The sequence below is a fragment of the Phoca vitulina genome, unplaced genomic scaffold (genome assembly GCF_004348235.1).
Source record: "Phoca vitulina isolate PV1807 unplaced genomic scaffold, GSC_HSeal_1.0 scaffold65, whole genome shotgun sequence".
NCBI lineage: Eukaryota > Metazoa > Chordata > Mammalia > Carnivora > Phocidae > Phoca > Phoca vitulina.
The window spans coordinates 103,006-125,228 of record NW_022589768.1 but is presented as its reverse complement, the minus strand read 5'-3'; the positions used below and the strand labels follow the sequence as shown (position 1 = coordinate 125,228).

Here is a 22,223-nt window from a genome sequence, read left to right as displayed (position 1 = left end):
TAAAAAAAACCCAGATAGCATAAAATTTACCATCATAACCATTTTTTAAAAAGATTTTATTTGTTTGAGGGAGAGAGAGCGAGAGCACAAGCAAGGGGAGTGGCAGAGGGAGAGGTTCCCCACTGAGCAGGGAGCCCGATGCGGGGCTCGATCCCAGGACCCCGGGATCATGACCTGAGCCAAAGGTAGATGCTTAACTGACTGAGCCCCCCAGGCGCCCCCATCATAACCATTTTTAAGTGTGTGGTTCAGTAGTGAGTGTTAAGTGTACTCACATTGTTGCACCGCACATCCTCTGGAACTTTTTTATCTTGCACTGAAGCTCTCTACCCACTGACAGAAATTCTCCCATTTCCCCCCTCCTTGCCCCCAGATCACCACATTCTACTTTATGTCTCTGTGAGTCTGACTACTTTAGATACCTCGTATAAGTAGAATCAGGCAGTATTTGTCTTTTCGTGACTGGCCTACTTCACTGAGCATAATGTCCTCAAGGCTCATCCATGTTGTGGCAGGTGTCAGAATGGCCTTCCTCTCTAAGGCCGAATGATGTTCCATTGTGCGTGTATCCCACATTGTGTCCACGTGTTCATCTGCAGATGGACATTTGGGTTGCTTCCATATCTTGACTGTGGTGTGTAACGCTGCTGTGCACATATATCTCTTCAGATCCTGCTTTCAGTTCTTTGGGAGATACACCCGGAAGTGGGATTTGTGGATGATACCATAATTCTGTTTTAATTTTTTGAGAAACCTCTGTGCTGTTTTCCACATTGCTGCATTATTTCACCTTCCCACTAACAAGGTACAAGGGTTCCAACTTCTCCACATTCTCTCCAGCACATTTTTGGGTTTTTTTGTTTTGTTTTGTTTTGTTTGGGATAATAGCCATCCTGATGGGTGTGGAGTGATACCTGGTGATTTTGATTTGCATTTGTCTAATGATCGATGATGTTGAACATCTTCTCACATGCTTGTTTGCCATTTTAATGTCATCTTTGGAGAATTGTCTATTCAGATGTCTATTTGCCTATTTTTTAAATTGGATTTTTTTTTTGTTGTTGCTGTTGAATTGTAGGAGTTTTCTCTCTATTCTAGATATTAACCCCTTACGGGACACATGATTTGTACATATTTCCTCCCATTCCATAGGTTGCCTTTTCACTCTGTTGATTGTATCCTCTGATGTAGTCTTATTTCTAAAATTTAAAGAAGGTATTTATTTTAATTGAATGAATTTGACCTGTAACATTGTATAAACTGAAGGTGTACGCGCGTTACTTTGATAGATTTCTGTGTTGTCCTGGGACTGCCAGTGTAGCAGCATTTATCACGTCACATAATTGCTGTGCAGTTCTGTTTGTGCATCATACTGTGCTTTCCGTCTCTGTGGTTACTTACTGCTTGTTACAAGTGTGTGCCCTTGAGCACTACCAATCTTACCCTCCACTGATGCAGACGAGTCTTTGAGTTAGGTATTCCCATCTGTCTGTTTTTTATTTTCTTGCTTGTGCTTTTGTTGTCATAACCAAGAAATCATCACAAAGTCCAGTGTCACGAAGCTCTTGCCCTGTGTTTTCTTCCTGGGGCTCTCTAGTTTGCGTTCTTACGTTTAAGTCTTTAATCCGTTTTTGAGTTGATTTTTGTATATGATGTGGGGTAAGTGTTCAACTTCTTTTGCGTGTGGATATCCTGTTTTCCCAACACTGTTTGTTGAAGAAACTGGCCTTCCCTCGTCGAGTGGTCTTGGCACCATTGTAAGCCTTGTAATGACTGCATCATATATGTCATGGATATGACCCGCCCTCTTTGGCTGTGTTGTTTCCAGATATTTGCTACAATGTTTACTGAGGTGACCATTCTTATAAGGATGTCCTAATGTATTGGCACTTTTATTGCTAAGGGAGTCAGGCGTGGGGTTGCTGGATGACGGGAATACATACTTTTTGGTAAATTTTGCAAGGTTAAAATATTACAAGATTATTTTTCAAAAAGTCAGTAACACTTTACGTTTCTACTACCCATGTTTGAGAGCAACAGCATTCTTCTCTATCTGATCCTGGGACCACTGGCATCAGGAAGGGGTCTCCCAGGGGAGGGATCATATCTGTGACAAGGAAAAAAGATGTTTCTCTCTATCATTCCATATGTTAGTGCTTAACATTTAAACACATAAAGAGTCCCCTATCTCCCTCTCCATAACCTCCAGAAACCTACTGAGTAAGAGGAAAGAGGACTGACCTCAGTAACAGAGTTCTACTAACGAGCTTAACTTAAAAAGGTAGAATCAGTTGATGTGGAAAAACATGGGCTTTAGTGATTAATCCGGCTTCAAAGCCCTGTGACAAGTCGGCCTCCCAACCTTTTGCTGTGTGATCCTGGGCCGATGACAACCTCTCACAGTTTAGCCTCTTTACTCATGAAAGATGTCCGTGCATTTTACATCTGCAACTGCAAAAATGTGCAGTTGACTCTTCAGTACTCACGTGCTGTCTCTGTTCGCTTGGGCTGTGATAACAACATGCAACAGACAGGATGGCTTAGAAACAACAGAAATTTATTTCTCACACTTGGGAGGCTGGAAGTCTGAGATGAGGGTCCACCACAATCGGGGAAGGGCCCTCTTCCCGGCCTGAGGCTCCTTGTCTCCTCACAGGGCAGGAGCTCTGTCTGCAGACTTTTTAATAAGGCACTAATTCTGTTCATGGGAGCTCCATGCTCATGACTCAGGCCACTCTCAAAGGCCTACCTACTAATTCCGTCACCCTGGGGGTTAGGATTTCAATATGAATTTTAGGGGGACACAAACATTCAGACCATAGCCAATGTCATTTTCTATTTATTAAAATAGTTCTCGAAAATAGACTGTTAATAAAGACAAAACTGTGGAGACGGTTAAAAGATCAGTGGTTGCCAGGGCTTGTGGTGGGCGGGGGGAGCGATGAATGGGCAGTGGAAGACTCAGGATGATACCATGCTGATGGATACACGTCCGTACACATTTGTCCATACATTGAATATATAACGCCAAGGGGGAACCATAATGTAAATTATGAACTTCAGGTGATAATGATGTGTTAGTGTAGGTTCATCTGCTGTCACAAATGTACCACTCTGATCAGGGATGTTGATAATGGGGAACAGGGAGTATATAGAAAACCTCTATACCTTCCCCTCAAGTTTGCTACGAACCTTAAACTGCTCTACAAAATAGTCTCTTAAAAGCAGTTTTTAAATGATTTTTTATGATCATCATAAAAGGTCTAGTTAACATCCTTTACCATACATACTTACAGTTTTTCTTCTTCTAATTTAAAAAAAATTTTTTTCTTCTGATGAGAACTTTCAGGGTCTACTCTTAGCAACTTTCAAATATGCAACACAGTACTATTACTTAGTCAAACATCCTGTGTATCACGTCACCATGACATTTATTTTATAACTGGAACTTTGTGCCTTTTGACCCCCTTTACCCATTTTGTCCACCCAACCCCCTTGCCTCTGTCAACTGCCAATCTGTTCTCTGCATTTGTGAGCTTTTGAAAATAAATATTCCGTATATAAGTGAGATCACACATGATCTGTCTTTGACTTATTTCAGTTAGTGTAACTCCCTCAAGGTCCATTCATGTTGTCACAAATGGCAAGATTTCCTTCTTTTGAGTTGAGTTGGGTTAGTGTTGAGTTAGTGTTTTCATTTTCTTTGGATAAAAACCCAGAAGGTGAATAGCTGGATTGTAAGGTAGTTCTATTTTTAATTTTTTGAGGAGCCTCCGTACTGTTTTCCACGGTGGCTGCACTAATTTACCTCCACCCCAACAGTGCACGAGGGTTGACTTTTTTTTTATAATAGCCATTCTAACAGGTGTGAGGTAATGTCTCAGTGTGGTTTTGATTTGCATTTCCTTGATGATGAGCTGATGTTTCCATGATGATGTTGAGCTTCCTTTCATGTACTTTTTGGCCATGTGTATATCTTCTTTGGAAAAATGTCTGTTCCCATTCTCTGTCCATTTAAAAATTGGATTGTTTGTTTTGCTAGTGAGTTGTAGGAGTTCCTTATATATTTTGGATATTAACCCCTTATCAGATACATGAATTGCAAATATTTTCTCCCATTCAGTAGTTGTCTTTGCATTTTTTAAAAAGATGTATTTATTTTAGAAAGGGGGGAGGGGCAGAGGGAGAGAGAGAATTCCACGCAGATTCTGCACTGAGTGCAGACCCCAATGGGAGGCTCGATCTCATGACCCTGAGATCATGACCTGAGCTGAAACCTGATGTGAGTCAGACGCGTAACTGGCTGAGCCACCCAGGTGCCCCGTCCTTTCATTTTGTTGATGGTTTCCTTTGCTGTGCAGAAGCTTTTTAGTTTAATATAGTCCCACGTGTTTATTTTTGCTTTTGTTGCCTTTGCTTTTGGTGTTGAATCCATAAAATCATTACCAAGGTCAATGACAAGGAGCTTACTATGTTTTCTTTTAGGATTTTATGGTTTCAGGTCTTCCATTCTTATCTTTAATCCGTTTTGAGTTAATTTTGTGTATGGTGTAAGATAGTGGTCCAGCATCATTCTTTTGTATGTGGCTGTTCAGTTCTCCAAATGTGATTTATGATAGATTGTCCTTTTCCTGTTGCATCTTCTTGGCTCCTTTGTCATAAATTAATTGATCATATATGCATGTATTTATTTCTGTGCTTTATATTCTGTTCCACTGACCTCTGTCTGTTTTTATACCGGTACAACTCTGTTTTGATTATATTTTACTATAGTTTTGTAACATAGTTTGAAATCAAGAAGTGTAATATTTCCAACTTTTTGGTTCTTTCTCAAGATTGATTTGTCTGTTCAGAGTATTTTGTGGTTTCATACGAATTTTAGGATTGTTTATTCTATTTCTGTGAAAAATGCCATTGGAATTTTGATAGGGATTGCACTGAATCTGTAGGTTGCTTTGGGTAATTTGGATATTTTAACAATACTGATTCTTACAATCCATGGGCATGGAATATCTTCCCATTTATTTGTATCATCTTCAACTTCTTCCAATAATATCTTATAGTTTTCAGTGTGCAGGTCTTTCACTTCCTTGGTTAAATTCATAACTTTATAATGTAATGCAATTGTAAATGGGATTATTTACTTAATTTCTCTTTCTGATAGTTCGTTATTAGTGTATTGAAATGCAACAGATTTTTGTATATTGATTTTATATTCTGCAACTTTATTGAATTTTTTTATTCTAACCATTTTTTGATGGAGTCTAGGGTTTTCTATATATAACATCAGGTCATCTGTAAGTAGTGACATTTTTACTTCTTCCTTTCTGATTTAGATACCTTTTTTTTTTTTTTTTTAAGATTTGTTTATTAGAGAGACAGTGAGCATGAGCCGGGGGGAGGGGCAGAGGGAGAGAGAATCTCAAGCAGACTCCCCACTGAGCACAGAGCCCCACATGGGGCTTGATCCCAGGACCCCGAGATTATGACTTGAGCTGAAACCAAGAATCAGACACTTAACTGACTGAGCCATGCAGGTGCCCCAAGATACCTTTTATTTCTTATTCTTGCTTCATTGCTCTGGCTAGGACTTCCAGTACTATGTTGAATAAAAGTGGTGAGAGTGGGCGTCCTTGTCTCGTTCCTGATCCTAGGAAAAGCTTTCAGCTTTTCACTGTTGAGTGTGGTGTTAGCTGTCGGCTTGTCATATATGCCCTTTATGATGTGGAGGTAGATTTCCTCAGTGTCCACTTTGTTGTAAATCCTTACCATGAATGGTTATTGAAGTTTGTCAAGTGCTTTTCTATTGAGATGATCATTTTTATCCTTCATTTTGTTAATGTGTGTCCCATTGACTGGTTTGTGGATTTTAAACTATCCTTGCATTCATGGAATAAATCCCATTTGATCATGTTGAGTGATCCTTTTAGTGTGTTGGTGATTTGGTTTGCTAATATGTAGTTGAGGATTATACCATAAGGTATATCTGTGTTTATCAGGGATATTGGCCTGTAATTCTCTTTTCTGTGGCATCCTTGTCTGGTTTTGGTTTCAGGGGAATGCTGGCCCCATAGAATGAGTTCGAAAGTGTTTCTTCCTCCTCTATATTTTGGAAGAATTTAAGAAGGATTGTATTCGTCTTTGAATGTTTGGTAGAATTAACCAGTATTTGTTGAGAGGAAGGAAGTCTTAATTTAAAAAAATAGACTATTACTAGGAAAGGTATAACACATTACAAAGAAATAAGGAAAATACTGGCATTGCACACTTAATCTTATCTTTGTTATTTGCAAAGGAACACTTGTGGGGTGACTATTCAGATAACATTTTTCTGAAGTTATATCCACACTATTTGTCACATTTTCTCAGCTGTGATCCGAGCTGTGTTGTCCATGATCTCCTCGTCTTAGCTCAGTCATAAAGATGCTCTGCTTTTAGTCACAGCGTTATCAGGATGTCATTCGCACACCACACAACTCACTTATTTAAAGTGCACGATCCAGTGATTTTTAGTGTCTTCAGTCTAGCGTGACTGTTACCAAAGATGGTTATCTCCCTCCTTCCCCACGCCCCCTCCCCCTAGGCAATCACCAATCTACTTTTCTGTATCTCTAGATTTGCCTATTCTGGATAGTTCATGTAAGTGGAATCATATAATTTACAGTCTTTGGGACTGGCTTCTTTACGTAGCATAATATTTAAAAGGTTCATCCCTGTTCTAGCATGCATCATTAATTCATTAATTTTAGTGGCAAATTAATATTCCATTGGGTATTCCACATTTCATCTCTTCATTTATCATTTGATGGATTTCTGCGCTGTTTCCACTTTTTGGCTATTATGAAGAATGGTGCTGTGAACATTCGTGTGCAAGTTTTGTGTGGACAGCTGTTTGCATTTCTGTTGGGTGTATACCGAGAATGGAATTGCCAGGTCTATCACAACCCTATAGTTAACTTTCTAAGAAACTGTCAAATGTTTTCCAAAGCAACCACACCATTTTACATTCCCGCCAGGAGTGTACAAGAGTCCCAGTTTCTCCACATCCTTTCCAATACTTGTTACTTCTGATTTTGGTTATAGCTATCTTAGTGGGTGCAAAATGGTAACTCATTGTAGTTTTTTTAAAACATATTTTATGTAAGTATGTTGTATGTATGTATTTGTAAGTAATCTCTACATCCAGCGTGGGGCTTGAATACATGACCCCGAGATCAAGAGTCCCATGCTCCACCGACTAAGCCAGCCAGGCGTCCCTCACTGTAATTTTAATTGGCATTTTTCTGATGGGTAAAGGTGTTGAATATTTTTTCAGACATTTATTGGCTGTTCTTCTTTGGAGAAATGTCTGTTCAGATCCCTTACCCATTTTAAAATTGGGTTATTTGGTCTTTTTATTATTGATTTGTAATGGTCCTTTATGTATTCTAGATATATGTCCCTTGTCAGATAAATGATCTGCAAATGTTTTCTCCTAGTTCCCTATTTTTTTCAGTCAGGAAGGGAAGGAAAACTAAAATGTATTAAGGTAACTCTTGTGATTAGCATTATACTTAGGCTGTAGAAGTGCCTTTTAGAAAGGTTTCTTTGGAGATCCCACTTATGTGACATAACTGGAAAACAACACAGAGCAGTGTATGTTAAATAGTACACAATCTCAGTCAAAATGGAATGGAAAAAAGTATGAAAAATAAATGCCCTGGGATTCCAAGGAACTGAGGTTGAAAGTAATTGATTTAAATTATTTATTTTGAGCAGAAATACATGAGCAAATGTTAACTATTCAGAACAACTTTGAAAAAAGAATATTCCGGTTCGATTCAGCTTCCATAGAGTTTCGTAGTATCCTCTGTACTGTGTCAGTCTTCCTGCCAGACTGTGTCTGTTTCTCCCTGTGCTCCCAGGACTGGGCACACGGCCAGTAACCGTTTGTTGAAGGAACGAGCAAACACGAGTATGGGCTAGAGCTCTCAGGGAGCGTGGCACTGATTAAGCACTTTCCTAAAGTTGTCACAGGTGGAAAGAGCAAAAGGTGGAGGGGCCCTGGGTGTCCTTCAGAACTCCGCCCGGGACCAGCTCTGCGGCAGCGGCATTTCTGGTCCGATAGCCTCATTTTGTAGTGAGGGGGATGCACTGGATCTTCTCCTTTAAACATTCTGAGGTTTATGAGCAGCGTAAACTTAAAACATTTAGAACCAGCTAAAAATTCTCTCAGTAGAATCTGAATGCATGATTAAGGTTTTGTGCTAAAACAGCACTGACATTAGCACCCGCCATTTCTATAAAATTGTGTCAAGGAAATGGTATTTCTAATATTGGATGTACTAAGAAGATACTTACAAGGCAGTATCTTTTTTTTAAAAAAAAGATTTTTAAAATTTATTTTGGCGCGCGCACAAGAGAGAGCGCAAGCAGGGGGAGCCGCAGAGGAAGAGGGAGAAGCAGACTCCCCACAGAGCAGGGAGTCCGACTGTGGGCTCGATCCCAGGACCCCGGGATCATGACCTGAGCCAAAGGCAGACGCCCAGCCAGTTGAGCCACCCAGGCGGCCTACAAGGCAGTGTCTTAAGAATTATCATTAGGTAGAATGTTAGAATTCATCTATCAACTTATTTATACCCTACCTACTTTCTTTCAAAGAAGATTTGAGGTGGCAATTCAAGCTAGTATCTTTTCCCCTAAGGCAAAAGGTTTTTAGATGCTATTAAAGGACATTTTATTTGTTATTTTTATCTTTTAAACAACCTCAAACTTTTGGTATTTCAGAGGCTAAAAATTTTTAAACAGGATTAGGAGAGGATAGTTCAGTAATGCTATTTTAACATGAAGCTCTAAAATTAACAGCTTTTAGACACGAAAGCTCTCATTTTCTGTCAGACCATTTCATTTAGGTTGCAGAAGGACCATCACTAGCGACTATACATCCCTGCATGTGTACTTTATGATAAATAAGCCAGTGGTATTTTGGTTCAAGTAAATGGTTTTTCTTTGTAAAATTGTGAGTCCTTGTAAATGACATGCTTGAATTTCACACATTTCACATATCCTTCACAGAGACTCTGACCCATACAACACCAAAAACTCTCATTTCTTTAGAGGCTTAATTAAACTCAGTAGTAGAAACATAACTGTGACCCGTAAATCTAACCAGTCCATGGCTATGGCATCTGGAATTTTTAAAATTTTGTTTCACTCTCTCTCTCTCTTTTTTTTTTTGTTTCTCTCTTTTTTTTTTAAGTATTAGGCCCTAAGGTAATTTTATACAAATGTATAGCAAACAAAGGTACGACAAATCTGAATAATTCATTGAATATTTATATGTTCGTATATTAAAATCATGTAAGTTAAAGCTTGTTTATTTTACATTTACAGTTGATATGAATGAACTTCAAAGTATCTGTTTTCTAGGTTTGGAATTTTATGACAAGCAACCCCTCTAGCTCTGGTAACTTATTTAAAAGCTTAAAAGCTCTTGTTAAAATACTCTGTATTAAGTACTGAGTGTTTCCTAGGGAACTCAGCATATTTCCATGTGAGTGATCTGATTTAACTAAGAAATGTATCCAAACCACAGTGTCTCTTATTGATCATAAACATTTGTATTAATATTTTACTGTAAAAGCTCTATCAATAGTCTAAATAATAGGTTGGTTCTTTGATAAAGCCGAACGTTTTTTAAAGTAGAGGTATTTGGTGGGAGACAAGCTAATACACTAACTCTTAAACATTTTTATACAGGATTAGCTGAACCATCCTTTGTTGCAAAACATGAAGATAGTTTGTTTAAGGATTTGTTTCAAGACTACGAAAGATGGGTTCGTCCTGTGGAACACCTGAATGACAAAATAAAAATAAAGTTTGGCCTTGCAATATCTCAATTAGTGGATGTGGTAGGTGTGCATATCATTACATACTTCATTTCATACAGGCTTCCTGGGAGCATCCTGGGTGCCCTGTCTTAGGCAGTGAGCATGACAAAGGTGGATGAGACAGTCATTTTCCTAAAGGAACTCAGCAGGGAAAAATAATTACTATGCCATGGGCGTAGGAATGCACTGCTTATATGATACTGTATAGTTTAGAAATCATTTATTTGGTAATTATAATAGGCCTATTTTTAATAAGTTCAAAGATAGTAAACATTTTTTATGGAAGTTTCTCATTACATCTGTTTAAAAATATGATTTAAAAAAGTCAACATTTTAAAGCGAGGAAAGTAACAAGGAGCAGTATGATCACAGGCTTAGGAGTGACATGGAGCCTTTTTGTTCAGCTGTTTAGATCAAAGGGTTAATGCTGGAAGCCACTCCCTGGGATGGCCCGATGGGTCACAGAGGAGCCTACACACCACAGCGCTTTGCCCCCCACCGTTCTTCTGTTGGAGAACTTTGCCTCTTGGAACAAGTCACTTCTCCATCAAGGCCAAATTTATTTGTCTGACCTGTGGTGGAATCTTTCCAGAGTTCCTAAGACAGTCTCCCCCGTTCGCATGGCCCTTTGCACTTTGACGAGGTGCCCGTTACAGCGGCTGGTGCTCGTGCGCTCTGGTGTGGAATCCTCAAGGCTGGCTAAGCTTCATTCCTCAGCTCCGTCCCGGAGCCTAGCACAGTGTCTGGTGCACGGTGAGTGCTGAGGGAATGACAGATCTAATGGCAGCAGATAGGGTCAAGGCGGTGCTTTGGGAAGAGCCGTAGGACGGATAAATACACGGTCTTGAGCGAAGGAGGTGAGAAGCTTGAGAGGCAAGGTGGAGGCCAAGTAGAAGGAGTAGCACTGAGTAGAGTGGGACGTGTCAGGTTTTGAAGCCCGAGCGGTTACAAGAGAAGAGGAACGGGTCTGAAAGGTTAAATCCGTCGATATGGGGTAGGGCAGAGGAGATGATGCGTTCCACTGTGATAGCAGGTGATTGTGGTACATGGAAAAGAAAATGTTCCCAAGGGCCTTGGGAAATCAAGCCCGGCTCTGTGAGGAGAGAGGAGGCTAAGGACGTCAGCGTGGACAGCCTGCCCCAGGGCCAAGTGTTGAAAACGTGGGACCGAGGAGTTTTCAAGCAAGCAGGGGAAGCAGGAAGGTCCATCCTCGAGGAACATCTGTAGGAGGTGGTAGAAGGAAGGGGGGGCCAAGCAGGGAAGTTGGCGAAGGGTTGTTTCCTGAGAGAAGAGCCCAGAACACAAGGTCAGTGATGGCGATGAGAGGGAAGAAGGACAGGAGCCGGGGGAGGTGAGGTGAGCGCACGGAGAACAGAGGTCCCTGTCATCGTTAAGCTCTGTCCCCCTCGGTCTGCGGTCATGTTTGGGGGCTCCTCCTGGAAGTTCCCTCAGATTCCTGCCTTCTTTCCCGTGTGTTCTCGTTCGCTCACTCTTTCTTAAACCTCCACATTGGCTTGCTTGTCGGTTGCTAATTTTACGGTCAGGTTAAAGAAACTATTGTCTGCTCCACTTACGTGTAGTTGTTTCTCTGCTAACGGGCTCTTGCCTCCTGGTGCAGTCCTGCATTTGTCCTTGCTCGGGTTTGCGTCTGTTGCATCCTGAGTTGTGCTGAACACATGAGACATGCTTGGGAGACACCCCAGGGGTGACCTTAAGTTGGGCTGTTCCCCCATATTTGGGGCCGGTTGTGAACTTAGGTATTATTCCTCTATCTGCGTAGAAGATACGAAGTATTGATTGGGTCCTAGCCCATAGTGCAAACTTTATGTGTGTTCACATTTCTCTGGGGAAAATGTCAGTAATTTTCATTATATTCTCAAAGATGACCTACTGCCTCATAGCGTTGTAGGCAGTGAGTTTACCAGAACTTTCTTCAGTGTTAATGCTTCTGTTTAGAGCATTTGGCGCAGACCAGCACGTCCCGTGGATGCCGCGTGGCTTTGGGGCAGACAGTGGGGCCAGCAGCGTAGGGTTTACACTCAGGAGCTCTGAAGTCCAATGTCGGTTCTCTCGCCAGTTGGTGGTGTTTAGGCAAGTGGCCTCATTGGGCTAGTTTCTATATTTGCAGAATCAGTGGATTTCAGTAGAAAAGATCTCTAGGTCCTTTCCAGCTCGAGTGCTTTAATCAAGGACAAATGCCGTTTGGAACCGGAGTGTAGGAGGGATGGCCTTGCTGTATTTCCCAGTAATTTTTCCCATGGAGGGACTTCACCGCTGTCTTTGTCCCAAGGGAGGTGCCTCCTCTGTCCTCCTCCTCTCTCCCGGGCCACTCACCTGCTGTTGGAAAGAGTTCCCTCCAGGCACCTAAGCCATTTAAAACCACGTCCTCTCTCCGCAGCATAGGGATGGCCTCCTACTTCTGTGGGTCTCTGCGCTTAGCGTTATATCCCGCACACTGTGGTTGGTGATCACGATGGTCTTGTACAAGTCCAGTCGGCTCCATGATATTTCAGCAAAATGTAGTGGCAGAAATGTCACTTTAATTGGGCCTTGAGAATTCAGTGAAAAGCTGGTCTCAGCAAAGAAGTAACATCAGGGAGGTGTGAGTACCAAGTATCAAAGACCCCAGTTCTCTAGAAAAGCAGGCTGTGAGAGCTTCTGAGGTTGCACTCAGGGCAGCAACCTCAGTAATTTTTCTTCGTAGCAGCTCGTCAGAGATTCAGATCTGTGCCCAGCGGAGACATAACTACCTTTCCCCACATCGCAGCACTTTCAAAACCACCACGTGTTTTATCATTAATGGTGACTTACAATTCATTGTCAGCTTTTTCCTTTCTTAGTGCTAAGTACGTAAAATCATGCTGTGCCTGTTTCTTAGACTGTGTCTCGGGTTTGAGGACATAGAGTAGTTGAGCCTGTGAGTGTTAAATTTAAAATGCCAACAGTGTACTCCACGGCAGTTTATCTGAAATACAGAGCATACTGAAGGGAATAATGTGAAATTAGGCTGGAAAAATGATCCTGCCCTTCTAGAGAACGGCATCGATGAGCAGGATATAGGGACTGTACGGACAGGAGTGTTTGTAAAAACTGTGAAAATTCTTATTATTTCAAGAATTATTGTTTCTGTACTTGAAATAATGAGCCTTATTTACGTTTTTGTTTTATAGGATGAGAAAAATCAGTTAATGACAACGAATGTCTGGTTGAAACAGGTGTGTATGAAATGCAAACGGTACCCGAGTGGTCCCAGGTGCTGTGACTGGAGGGTTTGCAGTACAGAGAAACACGAGCAGGGGGTGTCGGGGGGTGGGCAGGATGCGGGAGGGGGGGGGTCGATGGGGTTCCCATGGAGCGGCTGCTGGGCACTGGGGAACAGCAGTGAACAAAATGGGCAGAAGTCCTGGCCATCAGGGAGCTTCTTTCTAGTCAGGGGAAAGAAACAAGGAAGCCGTATTGTGCCTCGAACACTGACAAGCTTCACTGGGGGCAAGGATACGGGAGTGTTGGGGATGTACTTTTAAATAGGATGGGTGGGGAAAGCATCGCGAGAAGGTAATGTTTGAGCAAGGCTTGGAGGAGAAGAAACAAGCCATGTGAATATCTGGGGAGATGTGATCCAGGCAAAGAGGGACCAGCACATACAAAGGCCCTGCGGCTGGAGTGTGCCTGGTCTGTTTAAGGAGGAGCAAGTGGGCCAGTGTGGGTAGGGGTGAGTGAACCATGGGGAGGGAGTGGTGTGTAGAGGGGGTCAGAGAAGCAGTGGGAGGCCAGGGGTTTAGCAAACACCTGGGCCGCTGCCAGGATTGTGGTGTTTACTTGGAGTGAGATGGGAACGGGGGATGAATTATTCTTACGTACGTAGCCCCTTTTGTACAAAGGACTTCTTTGTCTTCTGGGCCATCAGACCTATGTCCTCAGCTGCTGTTGTGTGCTTCCCTTTGCTCTTTCTTTATTATACCGAATTTTAATACCTACTACCACTTCCCTGACCCTAACTCCTAAAAGGCATGCATCCTTTTTTTGGGGTTCAAGTCTTAACATGATCTCAGAATGTCACTGCATGGAGGTTGGACAGGTGTTTACACCATGAAGTGTGTAATAAATCTGGTTCCTGCATGGACCAGTCCAGCCAATGACAATACAGCTGGAAAAGAGAATGTCTGCCTACACCCGGTCCTTACATGCCCATGGCCGCAGCCCCAGGGCGCGGTCGTTGGTGGGGGAAGAGGTGCTGAGCAGAGCACAGTCCTCACCTGTGTCGCATGAGGACCAGGGCTGGAGCGAGGGGACAGGGCTGCACTCTCATGCTCTTAAGAAAGACGTGGAGCTGAGTTTTCTCTATGGCGAGCAGAGATGCTCTTATATCTAGAACTTCTGGATGTGGTTAAAAGTATAGCTTTTACTATTCTTGACTATCGATGTCATTGCAATTGGCAGTTGAGGCTGTTGTCTTTGTTCTGAAGGAGTGGACAGATGTGAAGTTAAGATGGCGTCCTGAGGACTACGGAGGAATCAAAGTGATACGCGTCCCTTCAGACTCTCTCTGGACTCCAGACATCGTTTTGTTTGATAAGTAAGTTATATTCTAAATGCCACTTTGTGTTTTCAAAAGAAAATGCTTGCATTTTTATTAGGCACTAGTACTTTTTTCTTCCTTTGGAACATTGTTTAGCTCTAAGATCACATGACTTGATCGTGTGTGTTTTGTGAACCTACACATAGGTTCTATGGATCGTCTCTTTTCTTGGTGCATTGTTTCCTGATCATAAAAGTGTTCTTTGATTTTTCAGACTTGTAGAACATTTGGGAAGTCCAGAAAGCTGTGAGGAAGTTGGGGGGGGTCACCTATAATCAATCCCATTGTCCCCGCACTTGGAGGCAACGTGCACGGTAGCGGACATGCACAGAGGACTCACTCTGTGTCTGGCCGTGTGCTCCGTGCCTCTGTGCTTTATTCAATGCCCACTGTTGTTCAGGTGGCATTGTTGACAGATGAACAGGTGATGGTGTTATAACCTTGTCCACAATCACACAGCTTCCTTGTGGCAAGGTGGGCTTTGCACGAGGCAGCCTGATGTCCTACTTACCCTCCGACTTAATAGACTACACATTTGGCAGATTGCCTCCTAGATTTGGGGGCTATTTTTATTTTTTATTTTTATTATTTTATTTTTTTTAAAGATTTTATTTATTTATTTGACAGAGAGAGGCAGCGAGAGAGAGAGAGCACAAGCAGGGGGAGCAGCAGAGGGAGAGGGAGAAGCAGGTTTACCAAGCAGGGAGCCCGATGTGGGGCTTGATCCCAGGACCCTAGGATCTTGACCCGAGCCGAAGGCAGACACTTAATGACTGAGCCACCCAGGTGCACCTGGGGGGTATTTTTTAAAAAAAATAGTTGAAATCCGGGGCGCCTGGGTGGCTCAGTTGGTTAAGTGACTGCCTTCGGCTCAGGTCATGATCCTGGAGTCCCGGGATCGAGTCCCACATCAGGCTCCCTGCTCGGCGGCGATTCTCCTTCTCCCTCTGACCCTCCCCGCCTCATGCTCTCTCTCTCATTCTCTCTCTCTCTCTCTCTCAAATAAATAAATAAAATCTTTAAAAAAAAAATAGTTGAAATCCTACTTTATGTTCAAATAAATTTTGCTTCTAATTTTGCTTAAATACTGTATTGGAATTATCCCATGATGAGGAGTGTAGAGTCAACTCATCTTCATAGGCATCCTACCTAGATGTGTTTTGAGGATGGTTTTTCACTTGGGGAAAGGATAATTCTGGGATCGAGTTTCAGGTTTTCTAGGACCACCCGATGGCAAATCTGGGAATCTGTGCTTCTCCTAAAGCACTCTGTAGTATTTGCAGGAAGGCATTTGGCGTGAAGACAGAGCAAACGCTATGCAAAAACATTAGTGTTTAAACACCTTTTCCCTGCACGCTTCTCCGTAGGTGAAGAGGGAACAAGATGTAAGTTTGCAGGACACAGCTCCCCAGAGCGTCATGTTACTCCAGGCCGCTGAAAACATGCTTCCATAAGCATGAGTCTAGCAAAAAAGTCACATGAGTTTTAAGATAAAAGAAACCAGTATTTCAAAGAAAGCTTATGTTGGTCAACTAACACAGGGTGTGTGCTCATGGAGCCGCAGAGCTTGAGAAGCACACGTGGCAGGCGTCCAGTGTTTGTGAAGGAGGGGAAGAGCACTGTGCGGGGAGTCTAGGAACGTGGATTCAGGCTCTGGCTACTCTCTGATTGTTTAAATAGTCTAGTTATATTTCACAAGTAAGGTGAACTCTTTCAACCTCTAAAATGTCAGGGAGCTGTGAAATAGAGTTGGATCGTCAGTCTTGGAGAGGATGTGGAAGGAGTTCGGTTCTAGGAGGGTTCCGTATTTAAGGAAGATGGCCTTCGAACAGAGATCTCATGCATAAAGTGTCTCATGCTTTGGCGTGGGCTTGCTTTCACAGCAGGCTCGTGAAGTGCGGGCTTGGGCTGTCTCGTCTCTCATTGTCACGTGCGTGTGTCTGTTTCAGCGCGGACGGGCGTTTCGAGGGGGCCAGCACTAAAGCGGTCGTCAGGCACGACGGCACGGTGACCTGGACGCCGCCGGCAAACTACAAGAGTTCCTGTACCATCGACGTCACATTTTTCCCATTCGATCTCCAGAACTGCTCCATGAAGTTTGGTTCTTGGACTTACGACGGATCCCAGGTTGATATTATTTTAGAGGACCAAGATGTAGACAAGAGAGACTTCTTTGACAATGGAGAATGGGAAATTGTCAGCGCCACAGGGAGCAAAGGGAACAGAACGGATAGCTCCTGCTGGTACCCGCACGTCACATACTCCTTTGTAATCAAGCGCCTGCCTCTCTTCTACACCTTGTTCCTTATCATTCCCTGTATCGGCCTCTCGTTTCTAACCGTGCTCGTCTTCTATCTCCCCTCCCACGAAGGGGAGAAGATCTGTCTCTGCACGTCAGTACTGGTCTCTTTGACTGTCTTCCTGCTGGTTATTGAGGAGATCATCCCCTCGTCTTCCAAAGTCATCCCTCTGATCGGAGAGTACCTGGTGTTCACCATGATTTTTGTGACGCTGTCCATCATGGTCACTGTCTTCGCCATCAACATCCACCACCGTTCTTCCTCAACACATGATGCCATGGCGCCTTGGGTCCGCAAGATATTTCTCCACAAGCTTCCCAAACTGCTCTGCATGAGAAGTCATGTAGACAGGTACTTCGCTCAGAAAGAGGGGACTGAGAGCCCTGGGAGACCAGAGTCTTCTCGAAACCCACTGGAAGCTGCACTTGATTCTATCCGCTACATCACCAGACACGTCATGAAGGAGAACGATGTCCGTGAGGTCTGTGACATGTTGTTTACAGATGCGCATCTGCTTCTAAGTCTGGTAGAGTAAATGGCAGGACCCTCGAGATGACGCAGAGGTCCAGGGCCAGAGATGTTGACGTGCTGCTCCGAAGACGATCTTTAACCAAAGCTGGTTTCAGTTAAAACATCTGCATCAGGGCATCTCTGCTCGCCTCGCTTCTCCATTCCCCCCGGCAACTTCTGTCATTCTCAAGAGTGATGATCCTGCCGTGATTGTTTTATCTTCCATAACTTTGTGTCTGAATTCTGTGGTGATCTGTAGGCACAACTTGGCATGATCATTTATCAGAAGTTCTTTTATTTTTTAACAAATGAGCCTAATGTAGGCTTTATAAGTATAGCCAAGATATCTCTTCTAGAATATGTCTTTTTGTTGTTCATTTACAAGAGGATATCAGTGAAATTAAAAGCAGTAAGGTATTCTCTGGTGTCATATATTCTATGTCCAAGTGTTCATGTGAAGTTTAGTAATAGTGCTTAATAATATGCTTAATTTGCTTAAAAATAAAAATTCATGTAGGGCGCCTGGGTGGCTCAGTTGGTTAAGCGACTGCCTTCGGCTCAGGTCATGATCCTGGAGTCCTGGGATCGAGTCCTGCATCGGGCTCCCTGCTCGGCAGGGAGTCTGCTTCTCCCTCTGACCCTCCCCCATCTCATGCTCTCTCTCTGTCTCATTCTCTCTCTCAAATAAATAAATAAAATCTTTAAAAAAAAATAAAAAATAAAAAAAAATAAAAAAAAAAAAATAAAAATTCATGTAAAAGTTTATTAGAGAAAAATAACTCTCATTGGCTTCTTATTTGAGGTTAATATTTAAAATAAGAATTGAACATAAATACATTCTACTAATGTGATATTAGGCTGAATTTTCTTTTAAAACGTTAAATTTCAGTGTCACTATTCTTTCTCTCGTGTAATATTTGTAAAGCTATGAATATAGCATTTTCCTAATTGAATTTACTTTGAATAGTCCCATTAAAATTATACGAATTCTCATCTAAAGCTTTTTTAAATGGAAAAATTTCTAGCAGGGGTGGGAAGCATCAAAGCGAATCTGGTAAAATGACAGCCCTCCCCCCAGAAGGAACACATGACATAGACTTCTGAAAAACTTCTAATGCTTGTTGATTTGTAAGTTTCTATTTCATGATTAGTATGATTAGTTTATGAGGTCTGAGGCTATCAATGGAGTCTTAAAACATATAGATATTAAATAATGACTTGGATTGAGATGAAATTTAATAAATGTCTGCAAAGTATTGTGCAAAACGGCCAGTGCTCACCCCCACTGGAGCCAGTAAACTGGGTTTTATTTTCAGGGGGACTGAGACCATCAGTAGGGTGTTTACAGCCACCTAAAGCCCACATTATCCCACAGGGGGAGCAGCGCTCCTGTAGGGGCCCTCATGCCTCACAAAGGCAGGGGCAGCCTCTGGTGCTCAGGGGCTGGTCTCCACCTGCCCTTCCTTTGAGGTCACTCAGGGCTGCTGAGCTCGCTCCCTGCTTAGGCTGCAAAACGGGATGAAATGAGGTCCACGCCAGCAGATCTGAATTCATGAACTTAGATTAAAATGGCCCCTAGGGAATCCAAAACCAAATAATGCAGGTTGTGGGGAGGGGAAGAAGATTAAGGGCTAATAAGTATTATTCTGAACCAACTTTTAATTTGACTTGAAATTAACCTTAGGCTGGGCTCTCTTTAAAAATTAAAATAAGTAAACACTACTGGGCAAGAATAAGTAACAGAAATAACTGTATATAATAAGAAAGAGATTTTTTTTTAGTTTATTAAAAAATATCCAAGTAGTATATCCTGACTATTAAAAAGCTATCAAGATATGCCACGTGTGATACATTACAAATCAACGTGTAAATTAACAGAGCGCGTAGCATCTCTGAGAGCCTGTGGAAGCTATGTGTGTCCCAGAGCTCAGCACCGGCTCACTCGCTGTTGTGAGCAGCGGCAGGAGGCAGAACCTGATCTGGCCCCTAACTCAGTGTGTAGTATCTTACAGTAATTACACAATTTTAAATTATGTGTTTAATGTGTGTTTTTTTCTTTCTTTTTTTTGCAACAGGTTGTTGAAGACTGGAAATTCATAGCCCAGGTGCTGGATCGGATGTTTCTGTGGACTTTTCTTCTGGTTTCAATTGTTGGATCTCTTGGGCTTTTCGTTCCTGTTATTTACAAGTGGGCCAGTATCATAGTCCCGGTTCATATTGGAGATGCAAATAAATGATACCCGCCCAGGGGACACAGTAGGAGTTTAGTTGCCAAAAGCACGTGTAACTCTGCTACCTATAAACTTAGAAAATGTACATTGTGCTTGAAATTTGACGCCAGCTCTAACAAACAGACTGACAGTTGCTAACACTGGTTTATCTTAATAGATCGCCCATTCGAACATTTTACCTGCATGAGAGAAGCACTAACTGACTCAACATTTGATCTAGAAATAGCAGCAGAATAGTACCCGAACTGTGCTAGTGAAAACCTAATGTTTGTATCCTGGCAAGTAACACCGGCTGGTAATCAACATGAAGCTCATCTTTTGATTGTGTTGGAAAATTCCCGTTGTATTTGAAGACTGATTTCAGGACTTTTTCTGCATTTGGTAAAGGTACACATTTTAAATCTCTCTCTGTCCTGTATCTGCGGGGGGGGAGAGCTGACCTTGGGCACGGTGTCCTACTGCTGTATTAAATAAGCCAGCTACTGGTACAGTAACCATTTAATGTGATGCTGATTTTTCTATAACCAACATTTTAAAAAGTGAAAAGTGGGAATTCCTTGAAGGCTTACTTTATTCCTTAGATGCTTTAACTGAACAATTATTGTATTAACTATTTTTGTAGCTTACTGTCCATTGTAAAATCATACAATAGACAACTGCTGTGGACATGCACAAGTATCTCAATAATTAACAATTATTTCAACCCCCTTGTCCATATTTTCCATAATAACCATCTTCTATATAAATTGTAGCACTTCTGTATCCTTTATCTCAGAATAGTCCTCTACAATGAAGTGAATCCCAGTTTTAAAACTTAAAACCTCCATGGATACTACCAAACCCTACTGTGAAGAAACCATCTTCCGAGATTAAAGGTGGTTTCTAATTAGGTAGAAGCACATCGTTACATATCTGTAATGTTTTGGTTTCTCTCTTTCGTCCCAACAGTTACAGTGCTAGAGCCTTAGAGTTGCGAGGGCTGGTAGAGGCCATGCAGCGTTAGCCTTTCACTGCTCACTCAGGACCGGATGGACTGTCGAGCGTACACGAGTTAGAGTCCCTCTCTCGTGCCCCCGTTCAGCTGCGACCCAGGACAGCACACCAACAGGAGCCCGGGTTTGATGAGCAACTCCTAGCTCTTGCGAGAACAAATGCCTTATTTATAGTAAGTAATCATCTAAGGGCGAGTCAGCGCTCTCTGGAAGATGGAGGGGATCCGTCTCATCTCTGTCCTACTGTAGGCACATGTTCAGTGTCATTTAACAGGTGAACGTTGAGTTTGCTGAGTTTAAACTGCCTGTTAGCTAGCTTCGCACGTCATCTCCCCGATTCCTCATCTGTCTGCGTTACTGTTACTTAAAATTTCTGTAAGTAAATAAATTTTATCGAAATCTTCCTTTGACTTACTGAAACATGAGTCACCACGGGCTGCAATTTTGTCCGTTTTATTTCTGTGTAGCCAAAACATCAAAATGCCCAGTGAGAAGATCAGAATGGTCTCTGGGAATCCTCGTCTCCTCCCAGTGGCCAGTCAGACTCAGACCTGCAGTACAGGCGAGCTGCTTCTTAATAATCTGTCTAAAGCAGTGGGTCTCAATCAGGGGCAGTTTTGCACTCGAGGGGACACTTAATTTTTGGAGACATTTTTGGTTGTCCTAACCGGCAAGGGACTGGGGTATGTCACTGGCATCTAGTGGGCAGAGGCCGGGGGGCCACTAAAGATCCTACGATGTACAGGACAGTCCTTCCAGCGCAGAATTATCTGACCAGAAACGTCACTGCTGCCAGGGCTGAGGAATGCTGTTGCAGAGGTTCATCCGCAGTGACCGTGGGGCCAGGCACAACCTCTCCCAGCAGTCACTCGGGATGCTGCAGGATACACGTGGAGATGCCCCGGGGTGCAGGTGCGGCCCCCAGACCCTCGGGAGACGGGAGAACCAGGGGTGCGCGGTCAGAGCGGCAGTGGGAGCGGTGCTGCTGAAACAGTACAAAACGTGGAGGAGGTTGCGGGCTAGGTAAGAGGGCCCTCAGGAAATCTCTTGTGATACCCAAACAGACGTTCCCATTTCTGAGCAGCCAGTTCCCCTGTCTCATTATGCCTCACCTACCACAAAAAGGGCAACAGTTTTCATATTTAGGCCATTTTTACATATTCTGTGGTAGAGCATACCACCTAACGTTGCAGGAAAACTGTATTTTGACGTTTCTTTACCAAAAAGGCTGGTTAAATGTTCATTTATCTATAATAAATACTCTTGACGTTTTTCTTGCACGAATCTCTTTTGATAAAATCAAGACTACTGGATAAATAAGTAAGCCTTGAAATGCCAAAAACAATGCTGGTAGCTTGATGACAGAAAGTGTGAGAAAGAGCCTAAGTGTAAGACTTAAAACAATAAAAGTCTTGGAAGAAAACAGGACAGATTCTTTACAACACTGGATTTAGCGGGGATTTCTTGGCTATCACACAAAAGAGCACAGGTGAGGGCGCCTGGGTGGCTCAGTTGGTTAAGCGACTGCCTTCGGCTCAGGTCATGATCCTGGAGTCTTGGGATCGAGTCCTGCATCGGGCTCCCTGCTCGGCAGGGAGTCTGCTTCTCCCTCTGACCCTCCCCCCTCTCATGCTCTCTGTCTTTCATTCTCTCTCTCTCAAATAAATAAATAAAATCTTTAAAAAAAAAAAAAAAAAACACAGGTGACAAAAAACTGACAAACTGGAATTAATGAAAATTTA

The 22,223-nt window shown here is 42.6% G+C and overlaps 1 protein-coding gene across 2 annotated transcripts in view; it reads left to right on the top strand.

The window, feature by feature from the left end:
• Nucleotides 1-22,223, top strand: part of CHRNA5 (cholinergic receptor nicotinic alpha 5 subunit) — a 53,185-nt gene that overhangs the window by 24,864 nt on the left and 6,098 nt on the right. The window contains exons 2-7 of one of the 2 annotated variants that reach the window (XM_032392040.1): nucleotides 9,739-9,890; nucleotides 13,040-13,084; nucleotides 14,336-14,445; nucleotides 16,398-17,229; nucleotides 19,334-19,876; nucleotides 20,438-20,654. In XM_032392040.1, coding sequence (XP_032247931.1) covers nucleotides 9,739-9,890; nucleotides 13,040-13,084; nucleotides 14,336-14,445; nucleotides 16,398-17,229; nucleotides 19,334-19,495 — 1,301 coding nt within the window. In that variant the 3' untranslated portion in view covers nucleotides 19,496-19,876; nucleotides 20,438-20,654. Of the gene's footprint in view, nucleotides 1-9,738; nucleotides 9,891-13,039; nucleotides 13,085-14,335; nucleotides 14,446-16,397; nucleotides 17,230-19,333; nucleotides 19,877-20,437; nucleotides 22,036-22,223 lie in introns of those variants that run through there. The other variant, XM_032392039.1, reaches the window with a different exon arrangement.